At 36.6% G+C, this 22,652-nt stretch overlaps 1 protein-coding gene across 1 annotated transcript; it reads right to left on the bottom strand.

The window, feature by feature from the left end:
* Positions 1-9,000: 9,000 nt before the first annotated feature.
* LOC132901927 (uncharacterized) lies at positions 9,001-12,732 on the bottom strand. The gene is made up of 2 exons (XM_060945204.1): positions 12,436-12,732; positions 9,001-12,167 (listed from the first exon to the last, which is right to left on the bottom strand). The coding sequence occupies exon 2, from the start codon at positions 12,162-12,164 to the stop codon at positions 9,573-9,575; it is 2,592 nt and encodes an 863-aa protein (XP_060801187.1). The 5' UTR covers positions 12,165-12,167; positions 12,436-12,732; the 3' UTR covers positions 9,001-9,572.
* Between the last annotated feature and the right edge of the window lie 9,920 nt (positions 12,733-22,652).

The raw sequence follows: 22,652 nt of genomic DNA, 5'->3' as shown, positions 1-22,652 counted from the left end.
AAGGCTCGACTGGCTGTGCACAGGGGCGTGTTGGTCCCGACATTAATGTATGGGAGTGAAAGTTGGGTATGGCAAAAGAAGCATGAAAGCAGAATAAATGCAGTGGAAATGAGAGCGTTAAGGAGTATGATGGGTGTGAAATTGAGTGACAGGATAAGGAACAGCGTGATAAGGGAATGTTGTGATGTGAAAGAAGATGTAGTTACAGGAATAGAAAAGGGTATGTTAAGATGGTTCGGTCATGTGGAGAGGATGAATGAAAGCAGGTTGACTAAGCAGATATACAAGGAGAGTGTCCTCCACACTCTCCTTGTATATCTAATTGTATATATGAAAGGTCGGAGTGGGAAGACCTAGACGAACGTATCTTGATCAAATTAAGGACGTCCTGGTAAAGGGTCAGGTCAAAAGTACCCGAAACCGCCGAGCTTGTATGAAGAGAGTTATGAATGTGGACGAAGCGAAAGAAGTATGCAGAGATCGTGGCAAGTGGAAAGAGGTAGTCTCTGCCTACCCCTCCGGGAAAGAGGCGTGATTTTATGTATGTATGTATGTAATACCAAATCAGCTAGACTTAGAGAGGTAATAATCTTCAATTAATTCTCTTAACTACACATTTTCATACTAATTAGTGTTAGACTTTGAGAAATCAAGTTTCAATTACCTTTTCCTGGCTCTAATGAACAAAATAAAACTAGAAAACTGGTCATATCACAGATCTCATATATCGATCACTGTATTGACACTCGATTATTATTCGAATAGGATCGATACATCACTATATTATAGTCGTAACAAGTGTCAGTCGATAGTGGTCTTTCGCACGGTGTCTACCTATTGTTTTAATCGACAGTCGAAAGAATCGATATGGGAAATCTATTAATATTAACGATGAAATGTTATCAGCATACGTCTATACCCTTGCGAGGGAGACAGAGCCGTCAGGCTTAAAAGGTTGAAAGGCCACGTAACAGCTGTATCTTGCCTTCTTGTAGATGATGAGTCAGCAACCTGTCACTATTTGAATTTCAATTTTATCATTAAGCCATACAGCTGAACGTGGTCTTTCAGTCTTTTCAAGATTGTTGGCTCTGTCTACCCAGTAAGGGATATAAACGTGACTATATGTATGTATGTTTGTACCTATTATAAACAAACAAACAAATATAATATATTAATAACAGTAATTTAAATACACTTGTAAGTATAAGTAACCGGTTTCCTACAGTATGGCCATATAATGATTTAGTTATTTAATTATAACCGATAATGGGATGTGGGCAGGCATGCGCGTGCGCACGGAAAACTATTTCCATCGCGCATGCGGGTAATTGCGACATTCATACGTCACTGCACCTACCTTTTAACTACGTAGGTTGAACTACTAAAATGGCAAAGGAGCCGAGGAATTCCATAAAAAATTTAGCGAATGTCATTTTCGTAGTCTATTATATTATATATCTATATAAATATAATATGTGAAAAAGATCCAGTAGTTTTTGAGTTCATTTGTTACAAACATACAAAAACACAAATCTGTAGTATTATTACTCGTATTACGATAACACTGTTCAATTGAGTGATGGGCGAGCAACATATCACTTTAGGAATCTCAATTCCATCATTGAGCTATTCAGTTAATATGGCTGTCGACTCTATTTGTTATTGGTGGCTCTGTCTACCTCGTGAAGGACAAAGACGTAATATATACTTATATTATAAAGCTGAAGAGTTTGTTTGTTCGAATGCGCTAATCTCAGGAACTACTGGCGCGAATTAAAAAATTCTGTGTTGTAAAATTTTGTGTTGAATAGACAATTTATCAAGGAAGGCTTTAGGCTATATAACATCACGCTACAACTATTAGGAGCGAAGAAATAATGGAAAATGTGAAAAAATCGGGGAAATTATTCATCCTTGAGGGCTTCAATGATGCCTAAAATAAAATATATTTCCAGTAGGATGGAATACTTTATACTTTACGTCCTGATAAAGGGTCAGGTCAAAAGTACCCGAAACCGCCGAGCTTGCATGAAGAAAGTTATGAATGTGGATGAAGCGAAGGAAGTATGCAGAGATCGTGGCAAGTGGAAAGAGGTATAGTCTCTGCCTACTTCTCCGGGAAAGAGACGTGATTTTATGTATGTATGGAATACTTTATTAACCTGATATAACAAAGACTACAGACAGGAGCCCGGGTTCCGCCTATGACTACAACTCTTAAGGTTAGTCAAATATTACACCCTACTGGGAATATACTTATATCACGTCTTCGTATCACGCCGTGTGCCGTGTGGTTCCCGGCACTAATACAAAAAAGAATAGAACCACTCCATTTCTTTCCCATGGATGTCGTAAAAGGCGACTAAGGGATAGACTTACTAACTTGGGATTATTTTTTAGGCGATGGGCTAGCAACCTGTCATTATTCGAATCTCAATTCTATCATTAAGCCAAATAGCTGAACGTGGCCATTCACTCTTTTACAGACTGTTGGCTCTGTCTACCCCGCAAGGGATATAGACGTGACCATATGTATGTATGTTCGTATCACGAGATATACAGAGCCAGCAAGCACGCAAAGAATCGAGAGCCACATCAATGGAATAGCTTAATGATGGAAAAATGGATATCGTAAAAGGCGACTAAGGAATAGGCTTGTATACTTGGGATTCCTAGTTTAGCCGATTTTAATCATGTCTATATTCCCTTCGGGGCAGACAGAGCCAATATCATCAAAATAGTGAAAGGCCACGTTCAGCTGTTTTACTTTTTGATGGAATTGAGATTCAGATAGTGGATCAATCCAAAGTTCATAATTTCCCTTTATTGACTTTAACAACCTGCATGGCAAGAGAATCAGCTATCTTACATTATAGTTTTCCTACAATCAATGATAAATCAATCATAATGTGTAATGTATTCCAATTAACATAAACACACATTAAATCACGACAATGATTTATATTTTATAATATCAATTGAAATGATAATGCACTAGTTACTGACGTAATACGATGTCTATATTGCATACAATAAGAGCACGAGTTAGTATTAATCAAGTTTTGACTAGGGATGGGATAGAAGTACAGTACTTAGTACTGATACTTACTGAAACCGAAACCAATTCTATGACTCTTGTATAGATAATATTCATATCATATGCTTATATAATACATAATTATTTGACAGAATAAAATTTCTAGAAAACAGAAATAATTCAAGCAATTAACACATCCAGTGATGGTATAAATATCTAGATGCCATTGAAGTTAGTAATTAGTTTGATTAAAAGTTTCTTATTAATTGAAAAAAATTGTGGTGCAAATGATAAAAGTGAAAGTAATCTGAATCTGAAAAGAGTGAGTTAGCTCATTACATTTACTTAATGAAGTCCAAATTAATGATTAACAATATGTGCTTACCTACGGGTATGTCTCAATGTAATATAAACATGTACCAATAAATGAGTTATGGTTTTATTAATAATTTTGGAAAATTTAATAAAAATGGTTTATTCGGAAACATCAGGAATAATGGAAAAACTACACCAATACAGTGTCATCTGAGTATTTGAAGAATTAACACTATCACAACGTTTAAATAAATAAATAAATATATACGGGACAAATTACACAGATTGAATTAGCCTCGAGGTAAGTTCGAGACTTGTGTTACGCGATACTCAACTCAACGATACTATATTTCATAATAAACACTTATATGGATAAACATCCAAAACCCAGACCAATCAGAAAAAGTTCGTTTCTCATCATGCCCTGGTCGGGATTCGAACCCGGGGCCTCCGGTATAACTGACAAGCGTACCTACTACCGCTGCGCCACAGAGGCTGTCGTTTACGAGTATACGTATCAACGGACGTGCGACGTACTCTAATACCAAACCAATCAGCCGTAATCGCATCACTAGTAATTATGAGTTTCCTTCTGCAATCAATTTTTCAATCATCATTTTAATTTATCGTGTTAATTGCGAAAAAAAAGTTTTGTACACGCATACGCACAGACACGCAGACAACGCACGATTATATTATTACACAATAAATAAAGATTTAAATAAAATATAATGTTTTTATAGTCAGGAACAATGAACACACAGATTTGAAATCTGAATTTTTCTTTAAGGCTGGATGGGTTAACAACGGTTGAAATATCTGAGACTCAATTCACCAGCTAAACGCCGACATAGCTTTTCTCGCGAGTTTGCTCAGTGGGGAAATTTAAAAAAATCCTAACAGTTAGTATCTGTTTATAGAATTTGAAATCCGCGACGAAAAGGCTTATAAGTGGCCCGTTGAGAGTTATTTACTTACATAACATAACATATAATCACATCTATGCAAGTATATACCCTTGCGGGGTAGACAGAGCCAACAATCACTAATATGTATACTAGCTGTCCCGGCAAACGTCGTTTTGCCATATAAATAATTCTTAAGTAATTTCTAGTAAAAAAATAATGTAAGGTTATCCACCACAACCCTTATCACTAAGGGGTATGAAAAATAGATGTTGGCCGATTCTTAGACCTACTCAATAAGCTCACCAAATGTCATGAGAATCGGTCAAGCAGTTTCGGATGAGTACGGGAACGAACATTGTGACACGAGAATTTTATATATAAGATTTACTTAATGTGATCACAAAATTAATGCACCTGTTTTCCTAACACAGTCTATACCCGTAGAATGTCAATTATCCTGGTCAAGGCTTGCCATTTGGTCGACGTCCAACTGTTCTGAGGATGCGTGGTCAAATGTCAAGTTCACTTGCAACATTGAGAAACAGACGGCAATTGTGAAATATTAATGGATATAATAAAATAATTTGACAGGCATAATTAATTATATGCACATTGAGATCTTAATGTGTAACCATGATCGAAACTGGGTTAAGTTTCCGAGTTAACAAGTTCACAGATCAAACTGTGTTCCGTGACCTGACTTTCCACTATACACGGTAGCCGTGTGGTTCCCGGGACTAATAGAAAAAAGAATAGGACCACTCCAATCTCTTTCCCACGGATATCGTAAAAGGCGACCAAGGGATAGGCTTATAAACTTGGCATTCTTATTTAAGGCGATGGGCTAGCGAACTGTCAGTTTTTTAATCTCAATGCCCTCACATAGCCATAAAGCGGAACGTCGCCTTCCAGTGTTTTCAAGACTGTTGGCTCTGTCTTCCCCTAGAAGAGATATAGACGTGACTATATGTATACCTATGTATTTCTAAGTTCATGCAACTCTATGCGTTATAAGGTGACTCGTAACTTCGGATTAAGGATCAGTGCATCGATTCTCAGCACGCATCAAATATTGATGTCGGGTGTATAGCACGCGAGGGATGCATAATTCCACGAATATGTTTTATGGCCGCCCCCGCGTCCCGTAAACAACGAATTCACCCAATCGAAGTCAGGTGCGATTGCTTACAATCGCGATTTATTATCGATATAGTCCGGGAGCTAATGATTAATGTTTGTTTTTCAAAAATGGTTTGATGAAAAATCCAAACTAAATGTGAACGCGAAAGGGAGTTTACTTTTTAACACTTCTCTCTAAAATTATAAAATTTAAAAAAAAAGATTAAAAAATGCGTTAAAAAAAACAAAAAAGTACAAAACGCGGAACAGCAGGCGATAGCTAGTAAATGAAAGCGAAAGTAAGTTTCATACCACTTCAAGTTTTTAACTATTATATTATTAAAAACTTAAAGTTAAACCCATCTAATTGGATTTTGGACAGACATTCTTGTATTCACTTATAAATACTTAGAAGTAATTTGATCGCGGAAAAATACTTCTCCATAGAAGGGAAAGAAGAATATTTTGCTCATTTTCAAAGAAGTTATTTACAAAAGAACTAACATTAATTCAAAATTGGATGTCATTTACTTGAATTGAAAGATACAACATTATACATATAACGTTGTCAAAGCTTTCACTTTCAAGTATAGTTGACGTTAGTTGATAAAGCAAAAGGATTTTGCAGGTGACATATTGGAAGATGCAGTCTCAGATCATATTTCTTTATTAAACATACATACATATAATCACGTCTATATCCCTTGCGGGGTAGACAGAGTCAACAGCATTGAAAAGACTGATAGGCCACATTGAGCTAATTGACTTAATGATAGAATTGTGATTCAACTAATGACAGGTTGCTAGCCCGTCGCCTAAAAGAAGAAACCCAAGTTTATAAGCCGATTCCTTAGTCGCCTTTTACAACATCCGTGGGAACGAGATGGAGTGGTCCTATTCTTTTTTATTTATTGGTGCCGGGAACCACACCGCAAATTATTATAATATCTAATAATTAATATTTCTTTATTAAAAAATGTGATAAGCTCCCATACCATAACTTGTGGAGTTCCCCAAGGCGGCACCCTCGACAATCTCAATCATTATTATTGAATTATTAAACCGCTCGATTCCATGTTTCGATTGTAAATTACGTATAACATGACATTTGTGAGCTTTTGCTTGATTCAAAAGAAATGGACCACTCCATCTCTATCTTATTCATGTCGTAAACGACGACTTAGGAATGCGCTTCTAAACTTAATTTTATCATTGAGCCGAACAGCTGAACGTGGTCTATGCATCTTTTTAAGACTGTTGGATCTGTCTACCCCGCAAGGGATATGGACGTGATTGATACCTTGGGGTAGACAGAGACAACTTGAAAAGACTGATAGGCCGCGTTCAGATTCAAATAGTGACAGGTTGGTAGACCATCGAAAAAAGAATCCCAAGTTTATACGCCTATCCCTTATTCGCCTTTTACGAAAAGATGGAGTGGTCCTATTCTATTGAAGTGTCGGGAACCACACGGCACTTAAATTTAATACAATCAAGGGAAAGTTCCATCAACTACGATGAAGGTATGATAAATATAGGTTCTAGGTCTTATATATCGGCCTTCATTTCTTAACTAAGAGGGCGTGGTTTGCTAAGCTGTCTAGATATGCCAATATAGATGTTGTAAATTATATCGGGAACCCGCTAATTGGGTAATTAAATCCGGAGATATCTACAGTGATGAATATTTATCAAAGTTTACGTATGAGATGCAGTAAATATACGACAGTAGGTCATCTTTCGAAAATACTTCAAACGTACAAATTAAAATTCAAAACTTTTATCAATTATTGTGGGACATTTTTAAGTTATAAACTTAGATAAACTTCAAAATTAAGTATATAAATGTTATATATAACTATAAACCTCCTATGTTACCGATTGACTATGACAATGTAGCGGAACTTAGTGAGTATAGGATTCTGAATGTGGCCGTATTTCCAGATACAAAAATTGTCCTGAAAATGGAAATAAGATTTCTAAATTAACCCGATCAATCTAGCCCGTACAAACAATACCGTAAAACATATGCTAATGTGGTCATTATAGTTTGTATATTAAAACTTGAACTTGAGCTGTGCGATTCCTCCATCCAACCACTCCATGGATGTCGTAAAATGCGACAAAGGGATAGATGCTTATAAACTTGGGATTCCCCTTGTAGGCGATAAGCTGGTAAGCTCTCATTATTTGAATCTCAATTCCATCAGAATGCTGCCTTTCATTATTTTCAAGACTGCTGGCTATATTTTCCTCGCAAGTAACATAGACATACGTATATATATATATATATATAGTTATGAACATATATAAATATATTCATGTCTATATTCCTTGCGAATTAGTTCCTTAGTTTACTCAATTACAAAGTAAGTTCATACGTATGTACTATATTATTGAGTTAACTAATTGATCAGACAAACATAACCTTCTGATTTTCAATCGTCTACTATATACACTACCTGTGACATTATTTGTTACAGTAATATTGAACCAACGGTGGTTAAGATGCAGATGATTTTTTCCACGTGCCATGAGTTTTATAACTAAGTCAAGTGTAAAAGTATTGGTCATTATTTTATTCACATTATGGATTTTGTCTTATTAATATTTAAAAGATAGAAATCGCATATTCAAAGTATCATCTGATTTCCGTAAAATATTAATTCAATAGTCTACAACTTTGAGGTAATTAAAAGCAGCATTTTTATGCAGAATGTCTGAACCAAATTAAAATCTTACTCTTAGTTTATATGTTTCTTCGTTCTTATACAGATAGTTACAGGTTGAGATGTTCTAGTTAAAGGTCAGGTCAAGAGTACCCGTAACCGACGAGCTTGCATGAGGAAAGATGCGTGATTTATGTATGTAGGGATGTATGTACATACATACATATATCCATTCATACATGCTTCTTTCCGGGATGGTAGGCAGAGACCGCATGTTTCCACTTGCCACGATCCCTGCATACTTCTTTCGCTTCATCCACATTCATAACTCTCTTCATGCGAGCTCGGAGGTTTGGGGGTACTCCTGACCTGACCCTATTAAAATATTTCTAAAACATGTTCATATGCGGATCTTGCGGTAATTACAGGTTACATTTTGTTGACGTGGAATTGTTTACATTTAGCAAAAAATAAACACATAATATCTGAAATAGTAAAAAAATTCGGCAATTTTTTTATACAAAATGTTTTTTTTTTTTTATCGCTATCCAATTAGGACGGGGGCGTAGTGAGCCCTTTAATAAGCCTACTCGTAAATCGCGTTTAGCAGCGGATCCGAATTACTTCGGATATAACTTTTTATATTTCACTTTTTTACACATCCAACCGTCCTTGCAGTACTAAGAACTTGTGGCGAATAGACCTCCCAATGAATATTTTAACACATTACTGTTATTAATGAAACAAAATATTTTAATTTGTTGTGTGTTGATGTTACTGAATGTAGATATATATAGTCTCGTCTTTATCATTTGCGGGGTAAGAAGAGCCAAACAGTCTCGAAAATACTGAAAGTATTACTATGGTGGTCTTCACTCAAATCTGTTAATTTGCAAACTTTATTAAAACAAAAAAAATAGAATAGGTATTCATATGGGTGATTCCATAAAAGTTGGGTAAATTTCTAATTTTTTTTTCCATCAGTGTTATTTTATACTAATTTAATAACTTTTTAGTAAATATGGTTTTTTTAATAGTTTAAATTTTGTATCCAGACAGGCCGGTCACTTTACTTAGTATTTATAGAGAAAATTGAGTTTTTTTGATATCGGTTTTCTAGGGACTGACTGGCTGTGCTAGGGACTGATGCCCTTCATTGTTAGTATAAATAAAATTACATTTTCATCGTACATAATCAATATTTATTTAGTAATTCTTGCTATTATATTACTAATTGACACATTTATAGCAAAATCTAATCAAATTAAAGACAAAACTAACTTTAGATAAGTATCTTGGATACTACTCTCTTACCAACAAGAATAACAGAACTAGTAATACTTTTCATTACTTACTTGAGATCACACAACTAAACATATTTTGTACTTTTACATAATATATAATTATAAAACATAACATTATGTAATATAACAATGAACAAAAATAGTTTCTTCTTAATTATAATTGTACTTTAAGAACACAAATTTGCAGTCTTATAATTTTATCATAAAATACGTAGTCTTACTTCTCAAATACATTAACTGGCTTGTTAAATCTATAGATTGTTGTGTTTCTTTTATTCACTAATTTAGGAACTGGCAGTTTTTCTATCACATCTTCATAAGGTACGTCAGCGATATCATTGTCATTAAGTTTAAATTCAGTCCCATGGTCGTTGCTAACTTTTAGAAATGCAACTGTCAACTCACCATCCACTTCATCATATTTCGAGCAAATCGCAGCATACCGGTATTCTTTTTTTCGCATAGTTAACTTGATCAAAACATAATCTCCACTGCCATAGTTTGTCTTCGATATTTCTTGCCAATCACGACTCGTGCTTGCTAATGGCACATCATCTTCGGAATCTGAGTACACCGTAGACACTTGCAGTCGATTAATGTTTGTCTGGTATTCTAAAGTTCCTAATTTAAAATGTTCACAGCCGTCATCATCACAGAAACAACTTAGTGCTTTCATAAATATTCTATTCGGCATATAAACATTGCCTCGGACTTGGTGTACCAAAAGCGTACCTTTAAAAGCTTTCTGCTTATCCTCATTCTCCTTGATCATTTTATTCACTCTATCTATATTGACATCTTCAATAATAGAAACCTTTATTCCCGGACATTTTTCGCGGAGTGCCACAACAAAGTCATGTAAGTTGGTTATGTCACCATGTTGTGCTATGTGTTTGTCTGCACTACGCTTACACGTCGCTCCAACTCCGTCTGGGGCTCCTTTTCCGTGGCCTGCTTCGTGAAAATTCCACGAATAGCTTATAGCAAGCGGATAAAAATCTTGGATCCTACACCCCAAAATATAAAACATGGTTTTGTTCCTGTATTGGGTTACAGGCCCATCACTCAAGAAATGCAGATTTTCTACAGTCGACGGTAATGTTGCGAGCACTGGTTCTAAATGTGCCCAAATAGCTCCAGTACCATGAGCTAAATTTAATGAAACAGTGCAATGCGAAGTTGTCATATCTTTCGAGTAGACTACCACAGTATGTAGCGAAATTTGCGTACGGGATCCGCCAAAATGGTACGATTGAATTTCCTGGTTGCATTTAGTCGTGTAATTTTCCGAGAAATCCATGTGGATTATGGCATCTTTTTCTGTAAGTGACTCTTTGAGAGATTTAACAGTATTGTATTGGTGCACAATGTTCATTTCATGTTGGAATAGTTTAGGTAGATCAGTCTCTTCAAGTTGTCCAATTAAATCATAAGGTTTCAGTTTTTGAGTCTCTTTTTTATACTTCATTACATATCTCTCCTTTTTAGTTGTTATGTCCTTGATTAATTCTTTACTGTTCCTCCATTGCTTGACTAAAATTTCATCGCTGTTGTCGAATTCGTTATAGGGTAAATTTTTCATTGAACATCTGTCACAAGTTCTCGATAAACATTTTTCAGAGTACCGATCACAGCAAACCGTCTGAAGAGCACTTTGATGAGTTGCAAAATTTAAGATGTTTGCGTATTTTAATGCAACCAGTTTCAGGTCAACGTTTTCATGTGTGACGCAAGCACATGTGTCACGATCGGTAAGTTTAGGCTCGACGACCCAAAATGGACGTAGCTGGCAGAACAAGGAGTACCCAATCGTCATTGAATTAGTAGACAGGAATTTCTGGTGTAGATTCTTCAAGGAATCCAACAAAAATCGTTTTTGTTTTTTAATACCATTGCGAGTTATGCACTCTTTCTTCCCTGCTGCACATCGGCTATTGCTATCATCTTCGTAAAACTGACGAATTATCGCTATCATTTTGTTCTTGCTGTTTTTCTTAGTCGACTTTGTGCGATTAAATCCCATATTCTTGTAAGTCACAGCTTTGCCTCCCAACCTCCATATTTTATACTTCTTTACTATAGAACCAGACAAAGCCATTTTTAATCTGTTTTTCTCCTTGTATGTTTTTGTTTCCTGTTTTTTTTCTAGGATTTGCGTCTGAATTACTTCACCAAATAGTGCTTTTTTGACCAATTCTGCCTTTTGATTAGGATCATTCGCCAGTTCGTTAATTTTGCTTCTGGGTGTAAGTGCTTTCTTTGATTTTTTAATATGGCATTTCAATCGTTTGTATTTCTGTCTTTGGCTAGCAATTTTTTTTTTTAACTCAGCAATAACTTGGTTCTTCTTCCGTAGTTGCTTATTTCTTATCTTCCGTTGTAAAATACTTCTTCTTTTAGCTTCAGCTTGTCTTCTATCAGCAATACATGGAACATTTATATCATCTACTTGTTGTTCGAGATTTCTTTGTTGTGGTACCTGAAGACCATTTTCTCCATCAGATGTTGGTGGCGTATTTTCGTCAATATATTTATCAGCATGTTTAACAACTTTCTTATTTTGTCTGTAAGCTGCTGAGTAAGTGATCCAGTTTTTTTTCACTTTTCTATGTTCACGAGGAGTCATATCCTTAACGCATTTTCTCTGTCCTTTTTCCTTTTTTCTGAGGTATTTTAATCTTTCTTTCTCTTTATACTCCGCTAATGAAACTGGATCATTTTTTATTTTTTCTAAACGTTTTTTTGCTTGTTCTGACTTTTTTTTTGCTTTTTCTTCTTTAGACAGCGGTATTTTCTTTTTAGGTGGCATATTCTAAAACAAATAACACTATATCAAATTGACGAATCTATTTTAACGAGTAGGAACGTCAGTCCCTGGCCTTTGCATCAGTCCCTAGTCACATTTACGGCAAGGGCCTGATGGCCTAGGGACTGACGAATCACAACAAAATCATACTTAGTTTACTCTTAAAATGATATTCCTAAAATGTTAGATAACTATAATATCAGAACAAACAAAGCACATATACACACAAACAAAAGATAATAATAACGATAGAACTTTTCGAATTATAACTCACCTAGGAACTGACAGATTGACTGGCACAGCACGTGTTTGCTCAGCGGGGAAGCCGACAGCACTGACGCCAAGATGGCCGACGCGGGCCGGCCCAAGCGTGTGGCTAACTTCGCGTGGTGACTTTTGAACGCATCGGTTTTAAAATGCTCGTTTCACTCAATTGCCGCGTATTTTTAAATTTACTAAGTGGCTAGGGCCTGACTATAATTACCGATGACACTACTTAGCTTCACAAAAATCATGAAAAATAATTTACATTGCACATTAAATTTTTCCGTTTATAAGATGGAGTAATTTTTAATGTGTTTTAAGTTAAATAGAGTTAAATTATCGCCTAGTATATTCAAAACAGACACACGAAAACATTATTTTGGAGATGTGACATGGCTAGGGACTGATGTTAAGGAGAGAAAACGTAATTTTCTTGACAACAAAGAAATGTGATCAAGGTAAAAATGAGTGACATGATTAAAAATCGTTTATTTCATATACCAGACATTTTAAATATAGGGTGCACAATATACATTTATAAAAAAAATCACAGGAACACAAAGTTACCCAACTTTTATGGAACCACTCATATATCAAAATTATTTTTCCTTACAGACATTTATTGCTAATGTCGAAAGGTTCTGCATTATATCACATAATATCACATCAAATCCAGCTACCGTTCTCAACGGATTTGGTAAAACAATAAATTGAAGTGCCCAGTCTAATCACTTCGCAGCTCTGCAAACTAAACCCTTTCGCACGGAGCGCGCCAATAATGAAATCTGGGGTGTGAAATAAAAAGAAAAACTCTCTTAATTAAATTTTCTTTTGGGGAAATTTAATAAACGCGCCGGCACGTCGGCCCTCGGCCAGCTGAGCCGTTCGTTAGCAGATGGCAGATATGTATTCTTTACAAGTTGTTGGCCGCGACTTTGTTCGCCGTAAAAGTCCACTGAAAAAGATCCTGACCGCCTTAGAGGGTCGGGGGTAAATTTTTGTATACCAGTATTTAAGTTGGACTAAGCCGGGATTCAAACCCGGGATTTTCGGTATCACAGACAAGCGTTAAACTGTTACGGCATAGAGGCCATCAAAATATTAAATGTTTTCATAGGTACATATGTAGAAGAAAGAAATAAAATGTAAAATCGAATGAAAGTAACAAGTCTTCATTCAAAAGAACGAATGAATGCTAATGTACATATGACGTGTGAGATTCCAGATAATCGCGCTGCTCGTAATCAGCTTCTGAATGGTGCCGAGTCTTTCTTTGTATATTGGTAATCGCTTGATCGCTGATTTAGAGTTTTTCTTTACCTTCTTGCACACCTCTTTTTCCATGTAGAGTAAACAGAGGCAACAGTTACGAAAAGTCACGAGAGTCGCGTTCAGCTGAACGACTTAATGATGAATTGAGAATCACGAAATACCTTGTGGTTTCCCTCACTTTAGAAAAGAACTCCATATCGTTCCCATGGATGTTATAGGCTTAATAGGTCTGTATAATTAAAGTGATAGGCTTAGTTACTTAGGATTCCTTTTGCAGGCGATGGGTTAGAAACCTGTCACTATTTGAATCTCAATTCCATCATGAAGCCATGCAGTTGCACGTGGCCCTTTCGAGACTATTGGCTCTGTTTAACAAAGTCGCGGCCAACATCCCCGCAAGGGATATAGACGTGACTATATGTATGCAATCTACATGAATCAGTTTTGTTGAGGTCTCGAAGTAATTTGCCTGTTTTGTATGTATATTTTATCGCAAACTCATTAATTAAAATATCACAGCTATAAGAGAAAATAAAGTCCAATATGAACTGTAATACTTTTAATACTAACCAGACCACTAGACCATATACGTTGCAGGTCGTTCAAAACGATAATGATACCTATTTTTCTAAAGTCTCGGAACTCTTTAAATATCTTTAAGAAATTTTAATTAGGATGTGTAGTATCAATTACTAGAGGCAAAAACATACTGTGCAGTTTATTAATTACATAGCTATATAATTAGCACATATCACATAGAGATATGCTACGTTAAGCTGAGACGATTTGGCTGCTAGGGCTGGGCAGACGAGATACTTTTGTCGATTGCAGAAACGATTTATTTTTTGTCAAATGTGATTTTTATTATATGTGAAAATTCGCAGCAAATGTGTCTCATTTTGTGTATAAACATATTATCACGTCTATATCCCTTGCGGGGTAGACAGAACCAACAGACCTGAAAAGACTGATAGGCCACGTTCAGCTATTTGGCTTTAAGATAAAATTGAGATTCAAAAAGTGACAGATTGCTAGGCCATCGCCTAAAAGAAGTTTCCTAAGTTTATAAGTCTAACCCACAATCGACCTTTACGACACCCATGGGTAAGATATGGAGTGGTCCTATTCTTTTTCTTTTGGTGACGAGAATCACGCGCAATTATTATTTTATTGTTGTTGTTATCAGTTTTAGTAGACTTGACAATAAAGTTTCATTTTTCTGTTTTTTTTTTATTTGTAACTCGAATAGTTCCGAACCGATATTGGATTTCCAATAAGGTAATAATAAAATTTCCTTTACATCGACAACATTTTTCTCAATAAATAAAAAAATAAGAAATTATTGAAGATTTAAAAGAATATTATATATATATTATTATACAACTAGGTTTAACTAACAGCCAGGCGAATAAAAAAAATATTCCCTGAAGTAAAATTAGACAACTAAAAGTATCCCGTCTACAACGACCCACAAATCTCACCCACAGTTTATGTTCCGTATACTCTGAACCTACGTACCGTACGAGCTCGGTATCATACTCTCATGAATAATACATGCCGCTCCAAATATACTATTAAGAAGGAAAATGCACTTTCTTTGTGCCTTCGAATTCGGCCGCTGACCGCGTGACGGATGAGAGATCATCTGATAAAATAAATTATCACTTTAAAGCGCAATGATTTCGTGATACAGTTTTTTTTTTTAATCCAGGCTAAAGAATTTTACATCAGACATTTTAAACAGAGCCAACGGTCTTGAAATGCAAGATAGGCCACGTTCAACTGTTTGGCTTAATGATAGAATTGAGATTCAAATACCATGTACCCAACTCATTTACCAGGAAGGTTGGTGGTGATATATACATACATACATATATTCAGATCAGTCAGTCGTTAAGCTTAATAATGGAATTGAGATTCAGATAGTGACAGGTTGCTAGCCCATCGCCTAAACTCCCAAGCCTAAGTTCATAAGCACTCCCTTTAGTCGCCTTTTACGATATCCATGGGAAAGAGATGGGAATGGTCCCATTCTAAAGAACCAGGATCCTATAACACGTGATAAGTTTAACAGTTATTAGAAATGGATGTTTATCAAAGACTTCGTTCACAAAAATATAGTCCACTAGAGGCCGCCCGCAACTTCGTCCGTGTGGAATCATTCCCGCGGGGACTCCGGGATAAAAAGTAGCCTATATGTTATTCCGGGTTTTCAGCTACCTACATACAAAATTTCATCGTAATCGGTTCAGTAGTTTTTGCGTGAAAGAGTAACAAACATCCATACTGACATACTCACAAACTTTCGCATTTATAATATTAGTTAGGATTAGTCAGAATAAAAAATACTTGTACGGAACCACATCGTTCGCTGTCACGCACTTTATATTAACTACGATATAATGGTCTGTGCTAGATATTGGCTATTATCTAACTTAGTCTATCCAGTAATTGCACAATTATCAGCGCTCAGTCCACTGAACGAACATGCCACCGCATAGTGGAAAATACAATTTTTTTCAAGTGCCGTGTGGTTCCGGGCACTTCAGAATACAACCACTCCACGTCTCTTCTGTGGATGTCGTAAAAGGCGACTAAGGGGTAAGGCGAATAAACTTGGATTTTTCTTTCAGGCTAGCAACTAAACTAAATTATCTATCTTTCCATACATACATATACAATCTCACAAAGACCTAAACGCCTCGGTTACCAAAAGCATTGAGATTCAAATAGTGACAGGTTGCTAGCCCATCGCCTAAAAGGGGAATCCCAAGTTTATAAGTCTATCCCTTAGTCGCCTTTTACGACATCCGTGGGAAAGAGACGTAGTGGTCCTATTCTTTTTTGTATTGGTGCCGGGAACTTTTTGCACATTATCGTTTTATCGACATTTAAAAACACTGATATGAAAAAACTATGATTTCTAGCAAAAAAAAATTACTACTACATTACATTTTACATAAAACAATTCTTTTAATGTGGTCAATGTGGTCACATACCGTGGAATGTAAGAACAGGGGCCAGTCTTATCACTTACCTATAGCAAAATAAAAAAGAGCGTGGTCCTATTATTTTTTCTATTAGTGCCGGGAACCACACGGCACGGCATTTATTATAAGTTGCACTGATAGGTGCCGTGTAGTTCCCGGCACCAGTTTATGTATGTATGTATGTATATATATATATGTATTTATGTATGTATGTATTTATTTATTAACGTACGTATGTATGTTTTTATTTATGTATGTATGAGTTGTATTTTTGACAGCAGGAGTAGGTGGTAACTTGTTACTATTTGTATCTCAAATCCATCATTAAGCCATACAACTCAACATGGCCCTTTCAAGACTATTGGCCCTATCTACCTCGCAATGGAAAAAGACGTGATTATAAGTTTGTATATCTTTTTTACCCAAAAAAACCTCCACAATTTACATACATTAACTAACTTACCCATATGGTTTTGCTTTTAACTGCTCCTAGACATTTGTAAACGAGCTGTGTCGTCAATGAAAGAGAGAATCACATAAACAACAGCTTCGACAAGCTTTCACCTGTTACAGTACGCTGTTGTCCACTGAATAAGGGGAAACGCACACTAAATAAATACATACATATATAACTAGTGCCGTGCGGTTCCCGGCACCAATACAAAAAAGAATAGGACCACTCCATCTGTTTCCCATGGATGTCGTAAAAGCCGACTAAGGGTTAGGCTTATAAATTTGGGATTCTTCTTTTAGGCGATAGGCTAGCAACCTGTCACTATTTGAATCTCAATCCTATCTTAAAGCCAAACAGCTGAACGTGGCCTATCAGTCTTTACAAGACTGTAGACTCTGTCTACCCCGCAAGGGATATAGACGAGATTATATGTATGTATAGGTATATAACTATTTGAATCTCAATTCTATCGTTAAACCAAACAGCTGAACGTGGCCTATCAGTCTTTTTAAGACTTTGGCTGTGTCTTTCCTTAGACTCTATATAGAAATTCACGGTAAGGAAAATGTCTTCGTGCACTCACATACATACATAAAATTGCGCCTTTTTCCCGGAGGGGTAGGCAGTGACTACATATTTCCACTTGCCACGATCTCCGCATACTTCGTGCACTCACCATATATGTATAATATATACTACTCTGTCAAGAAAGTAGCAGGAAAAGATCAATAATACACAAACTGTTTGTTATTCATCCAAATTTATTTTATCACCTTCAAAATATGCTCCTTTAGAAACGATACACTTACGCCAACGAATAATCCAATCATCAAAACATTTTTTAAACGCTGTTTCCGGAATTGAGGTCAGTTCTCGCCGCGAATTCTCTTTTATGTCTTCTACCGATTGAAAACGGGTGCCACGAAGTGGTAATTTGAGTTTAGGAAAAAGAAAAAAGTCGGCTGGAGCCATATCTGGTGAATATGGTGGTTGCTCGATGGTATTTGTTGAGTGTTTGGTTAAAAATTCGTTCACAATGATGGCCTTGTGCGAAGGTGCATTATCATGGTGCAAAATCCAAGAATTTTCTTTCCACAAATCTGGCCTCTTTCGTCGGATTTGCTCTCTTAAACGCCGCATAACACTCAAATAATATTCCTTATTTACCGTTTGACCTTCCGGCAAGAATTCCGAGTGCACAACACCGCGATAGTCAAAGAAAACAGTCAACATGACTTTGACTTTTGAACGACTTTGGCGTGGTTTTTTCGGTTTCGGTTCAGTTGGAAGGCGCCACTCCGAAGCTTGTTGACTAGTTTGCATGTCAAACTCGTAAACCCACGTCTCGTCACCAGTAACAATGCGTTTCATGAATGTTGGGTCGGAATTGACTCGTTCTAGCATGTCCTCAGCGACTCTCATGCGATTGAGTTTTTGAAAAAAATTCAGGTCTTTTGGGACTAGCCGAGCGGCAACATGTTTCATACCCAAATTATTAGTTAAAATGGTACGGATCGACTCGTGAGATACAGAAAGTTCGGTGGCTATCTCTCTCAAAGTTGAATGAGGATTTTCAGTCACTATTTCCTTCACTTTTGCGATGTTAACTTCAGTTGCAGACGTTGATGGCCTACCAGAGCGAGGCAAATCTTCCATCACATCTCGACCGCTTTTGAACGCTTTGTACCACTCATAAGCACGAGTTTTTGATAAAGTCGATTCACCGTAAGCCTTCTGTAATATTTTCAGTGACTCCGAACACGATAATCCATTGGAAATGCAAAATTTAAGACAAACTCTTTGTTCGATGTTTTTATCCATTATGAAATTAGCAATACACACTAGATATGATATAACTAAAAATAGCACTGTATTTAATGTAAACAACAGATGCAACTCAAACTCCGCGCCAAAATGGAAAACAGTTGTGCCAATCTAACAACAACAAATAAAACAAAAATTTGAATTTGGAACCATAAATAAATAATCCATTCCCGATACTTTTCTGACTGAATGTATAAATATATAAGGGTCAGATTACACAGACTGAGTTAGCCTCGAAGTAAGTTCGAGACTAACTCAAGTATAGTATATTTTAGCATAAACATCCAAGACCCTGGTCAATCAGTGAAAGTTCGTTTCTCATCGTGCCCTCGCCGGGATTCGAACCGCTACCGCTGCGCCAAAGAGACCGTTTATTTTGTACTAGCGACCCGCCCCGGCTTCGCACGGGTGCAAAATTCGGAAAAAATTATACATAAAAACCTTCCTCTTGAATCACTCTACCTGTTACAAAAAACCGCATCAAAATCCATTGCGTAATTTTAAAGATTTAAGCATACAGACAAACAGACTAAAATAGCGACTTTGTTTTATACTATGTAGTGATTTTCTTTACCAGAAAACTCGTATACGAGCACCCTTAAGACATCGTATCGTAACCAATTCCCGTCACGCACGCATCTCGTCGCCGCGACGTCGCGGCGTGGTAGCCGATTGTGGGGGGCCTAAGTTAAGCCCAATGTCACATATGTACTTATAATGACGTCTATATCCATTACGAGGTAGACAGAGCCAATAGTCTTGAAACGACTGAAAGACGACGTTCAACTGTATGGCTTAATGATGGAATTGAGATACAAATAGTTACAGGTCATCCCAACTCTTGTTCCCTATCAAAAATGCAACTCATACATACATCCTTATAATCACGTCTTTATCTCTTGCAACGTAGACAGAGCCTACAGTCTTGACAAGACTGACAAGCCAAGTCCAGCTGTTACGCTTAATAATAGAATTGAGATTCAAATAGTGACAGGTTGCTAGCCCATCGCTTAAAAGAAGAATCTCAAAAGCCTATCCCTTAGTCGCCTTTTACGACAACCTTGATTAAGAGAAGGAGTGGTCCTTTCTTTATTGCTGCCGAGAACCACACGGCACCTTTATTTACCATCACACCATAACACCTTCAACGCCGGTGGCATGTCAGTCCCGCTCAAGTCCTTACCCTTGAAACATGGAAATTAATATTCCGTCCATCTCACGCGAAGGAAGTTAAATAGCCGTGTATTTGTATTCATTATCCCGTCGCCGTAACAGCTTACGTGTGAGCCGAATCGTTGAGGCGGCGGCTACGGTGCGCGGGTCCATTGTTGGATACGTCAAGAGAAAAGTAGTGTACTCGTAATTAAATGTGGACAAGTTAAAGTTTCAGGTCATGATAATAATGACTATTCTATTCACACACTAAATGTTTGTAAAAAAGTAATAAGTCATTTTTTTATCTATACTAAATATTATAAAGCTGAAGAGTTTGTTTGAACGCGCTAATCTCAGGAACTACTGGTTCGAATTGAAAAATTATTTTTGCGTTGAATAGACCACTTATCGAGGAAGGCTTTAGGCTATATAACATCACGCTGCAACTATAAGGAGCGAAGAAATAATGGAAAATGTGAAAAAAAAATGGGCGTCCTTGAGGGCTTCAATGGCGCCCAAAATAACTATTCCACGCGGACGAAGTCGCGGGCACAGCTAGCAGGTAGTCTCCAAAAAACTGACTATCTGTTTGGCTTAATGATAGAATTAAAATATTTACAAGTTCAAATAGTTACAAGTTGCTAGCCCATTCCATTTTAAAATACCTAAAACTCAACATATTTCTCCTTATAACGTCAAAGTCGCGTCGCTCACATCTACAATGGAAACACACGCGCGACAGTTTTGTCCATCTACGCTTTGTAAGAGTAGCATTAGTTCGAGTTAGATACGCCACTGGTGAACGATGCTATTGTACATACTTATCTATTGTACCTGCACGTACAATATTGTCCGCATACGAGGACTGATTTTAAACGCAGTATTAAAACACGTATGTTTTAGGACATGGCACAGGAGTGCTGGACAAGACAGCTCCGGCCGCATTTTTATGCCTCTTGTGTCACGTGATAAACACTTACATGGAGTTTAGTGAGTGCATTATTCGGATCGGAGTGGCGCCACGCTATTTCTTAAAACACATTACGTCTTTACAGGGTAGATAGTGCCAATCGTCTCGAACAGACTTGAAGTGTATGTTCAGCTAGGCTACTGACACAGTTGCATCACAAATTCAAATTTTTATTCATTATTATATGATACTATGATATCGCTTAATAATTGTCAAATCTTTTGGTTTCGCAACATTGGTTGACGTGAAATAAATTACTTAAAACTAAGTTTACTGCCGCGTCCAAGGTGCAGAAGAAGCGGTAACAAACTGCACTGCAGCAATTTTCTTCAACAACGTCAACTTCACTAATATCCAAACTTAGAATAAAATGTGGACGAGAGAATACATTGTCCCAAGGAAGCCCGAGGTATGCCTTTGACCATGGATTCTAGATTGGGTGAGTCAGGTTTTTACACGAAGCAACTCCCGTCTGACCTCCGCAACCTTTTCAGGTAAACCTAGTCCTTTTTGGATCCATGGTTGCACATCCAGTTGCCTGAAGGTTTCCTGACGATGTTTTCCCTCACCGTAAGTAGGTACATAACTTTGAAAATAGTAATTGATACGTGGCCGCGTTGGGATTCGAACCGGTGTCTTTATGCGCAGTATTTCACCAGGCACTTTACCTTTTCGACCACCAACGCTCTTGTGAGTTGGATACTGATTGTTCCTGAGAAAACACTTAGGTAAGTCATTTTTATTACATACATACATACATACATAAAATCACGCCTCTTTCCCGGAGGGGTAGGCAGAGACTACCTCTTTCCACTTGCCACGATCTCTGCATATTTTCTTTGCTTCTTTGTTTCGGGTACTTTTGACCTGACCCTTTAACAGGTCATTTTTATTATCTATACTAAATACCAATTCCCATGAATTTCAAGACTATTGGCTCTGTCTGCCCCGCAAGGGATATAGACGTGACCATATGTATTTATGTATCTCAATTCTATCATGAAGCCAAACAACTGAACGTGGCCTATCAGTCTTTTAAAGACTGTTGGCTCTGTCTACCCCGCATGAGATGTAGACGTGATTATATGTATGTATTTTCTAACATCCCATGTAAGTATTCTTTATATAATTTATGATAAAGATAATAGGACCAGTATACTATATCACGATCTTAACTCACTACTTATATGTCAGAACGACGTCTTATACGTCACTTTATGTATATCTAGCCACTATAAAATGACGTTGTTTACATAAAGCTATCAATTTTCCTCTACAATCGTTTCCTTGTTATTTTTCTTCATAAATATATTCTTATAAATAAATTATAAATACGTATCGAACTCTTGGAAAGATGAAGAAAATTAGAATTCTTATTAATTAAATTATTTTTTCCCTTATATTTTCTTTTCCTGTTTATTTTCCGCATAATAATTTTAGAAGCTCTCAAAACAACAAGTTTGCTAGGGTAACGGTATATACCTTTTTTTTTTTGCAAAGATGATAAAGAAAAAACATTGGATTAACCCGAAATAGTATTTCTAATCTTGATCAATGACATT

This window comes from Amyelois transitella, chromosome 7 (assembly GCF_032362555.1).
Source record: "Amyelois transitella isolate CPQ chromosome 7, ilAmyTran1.1, whole genome shotgun sequence".
Taxonomy (NCBI): Eukaryota; Metazoa; Arthropoda; class Insecta; order Lepidoptera; family Pyralidae; genus Amyelois; species Amyelois transitella.
The sequence above is the reverse complement of the archived record's forward strand: the minus strand, read 5'-3'. Positions and strand labels throughout refer to the sequence as shown.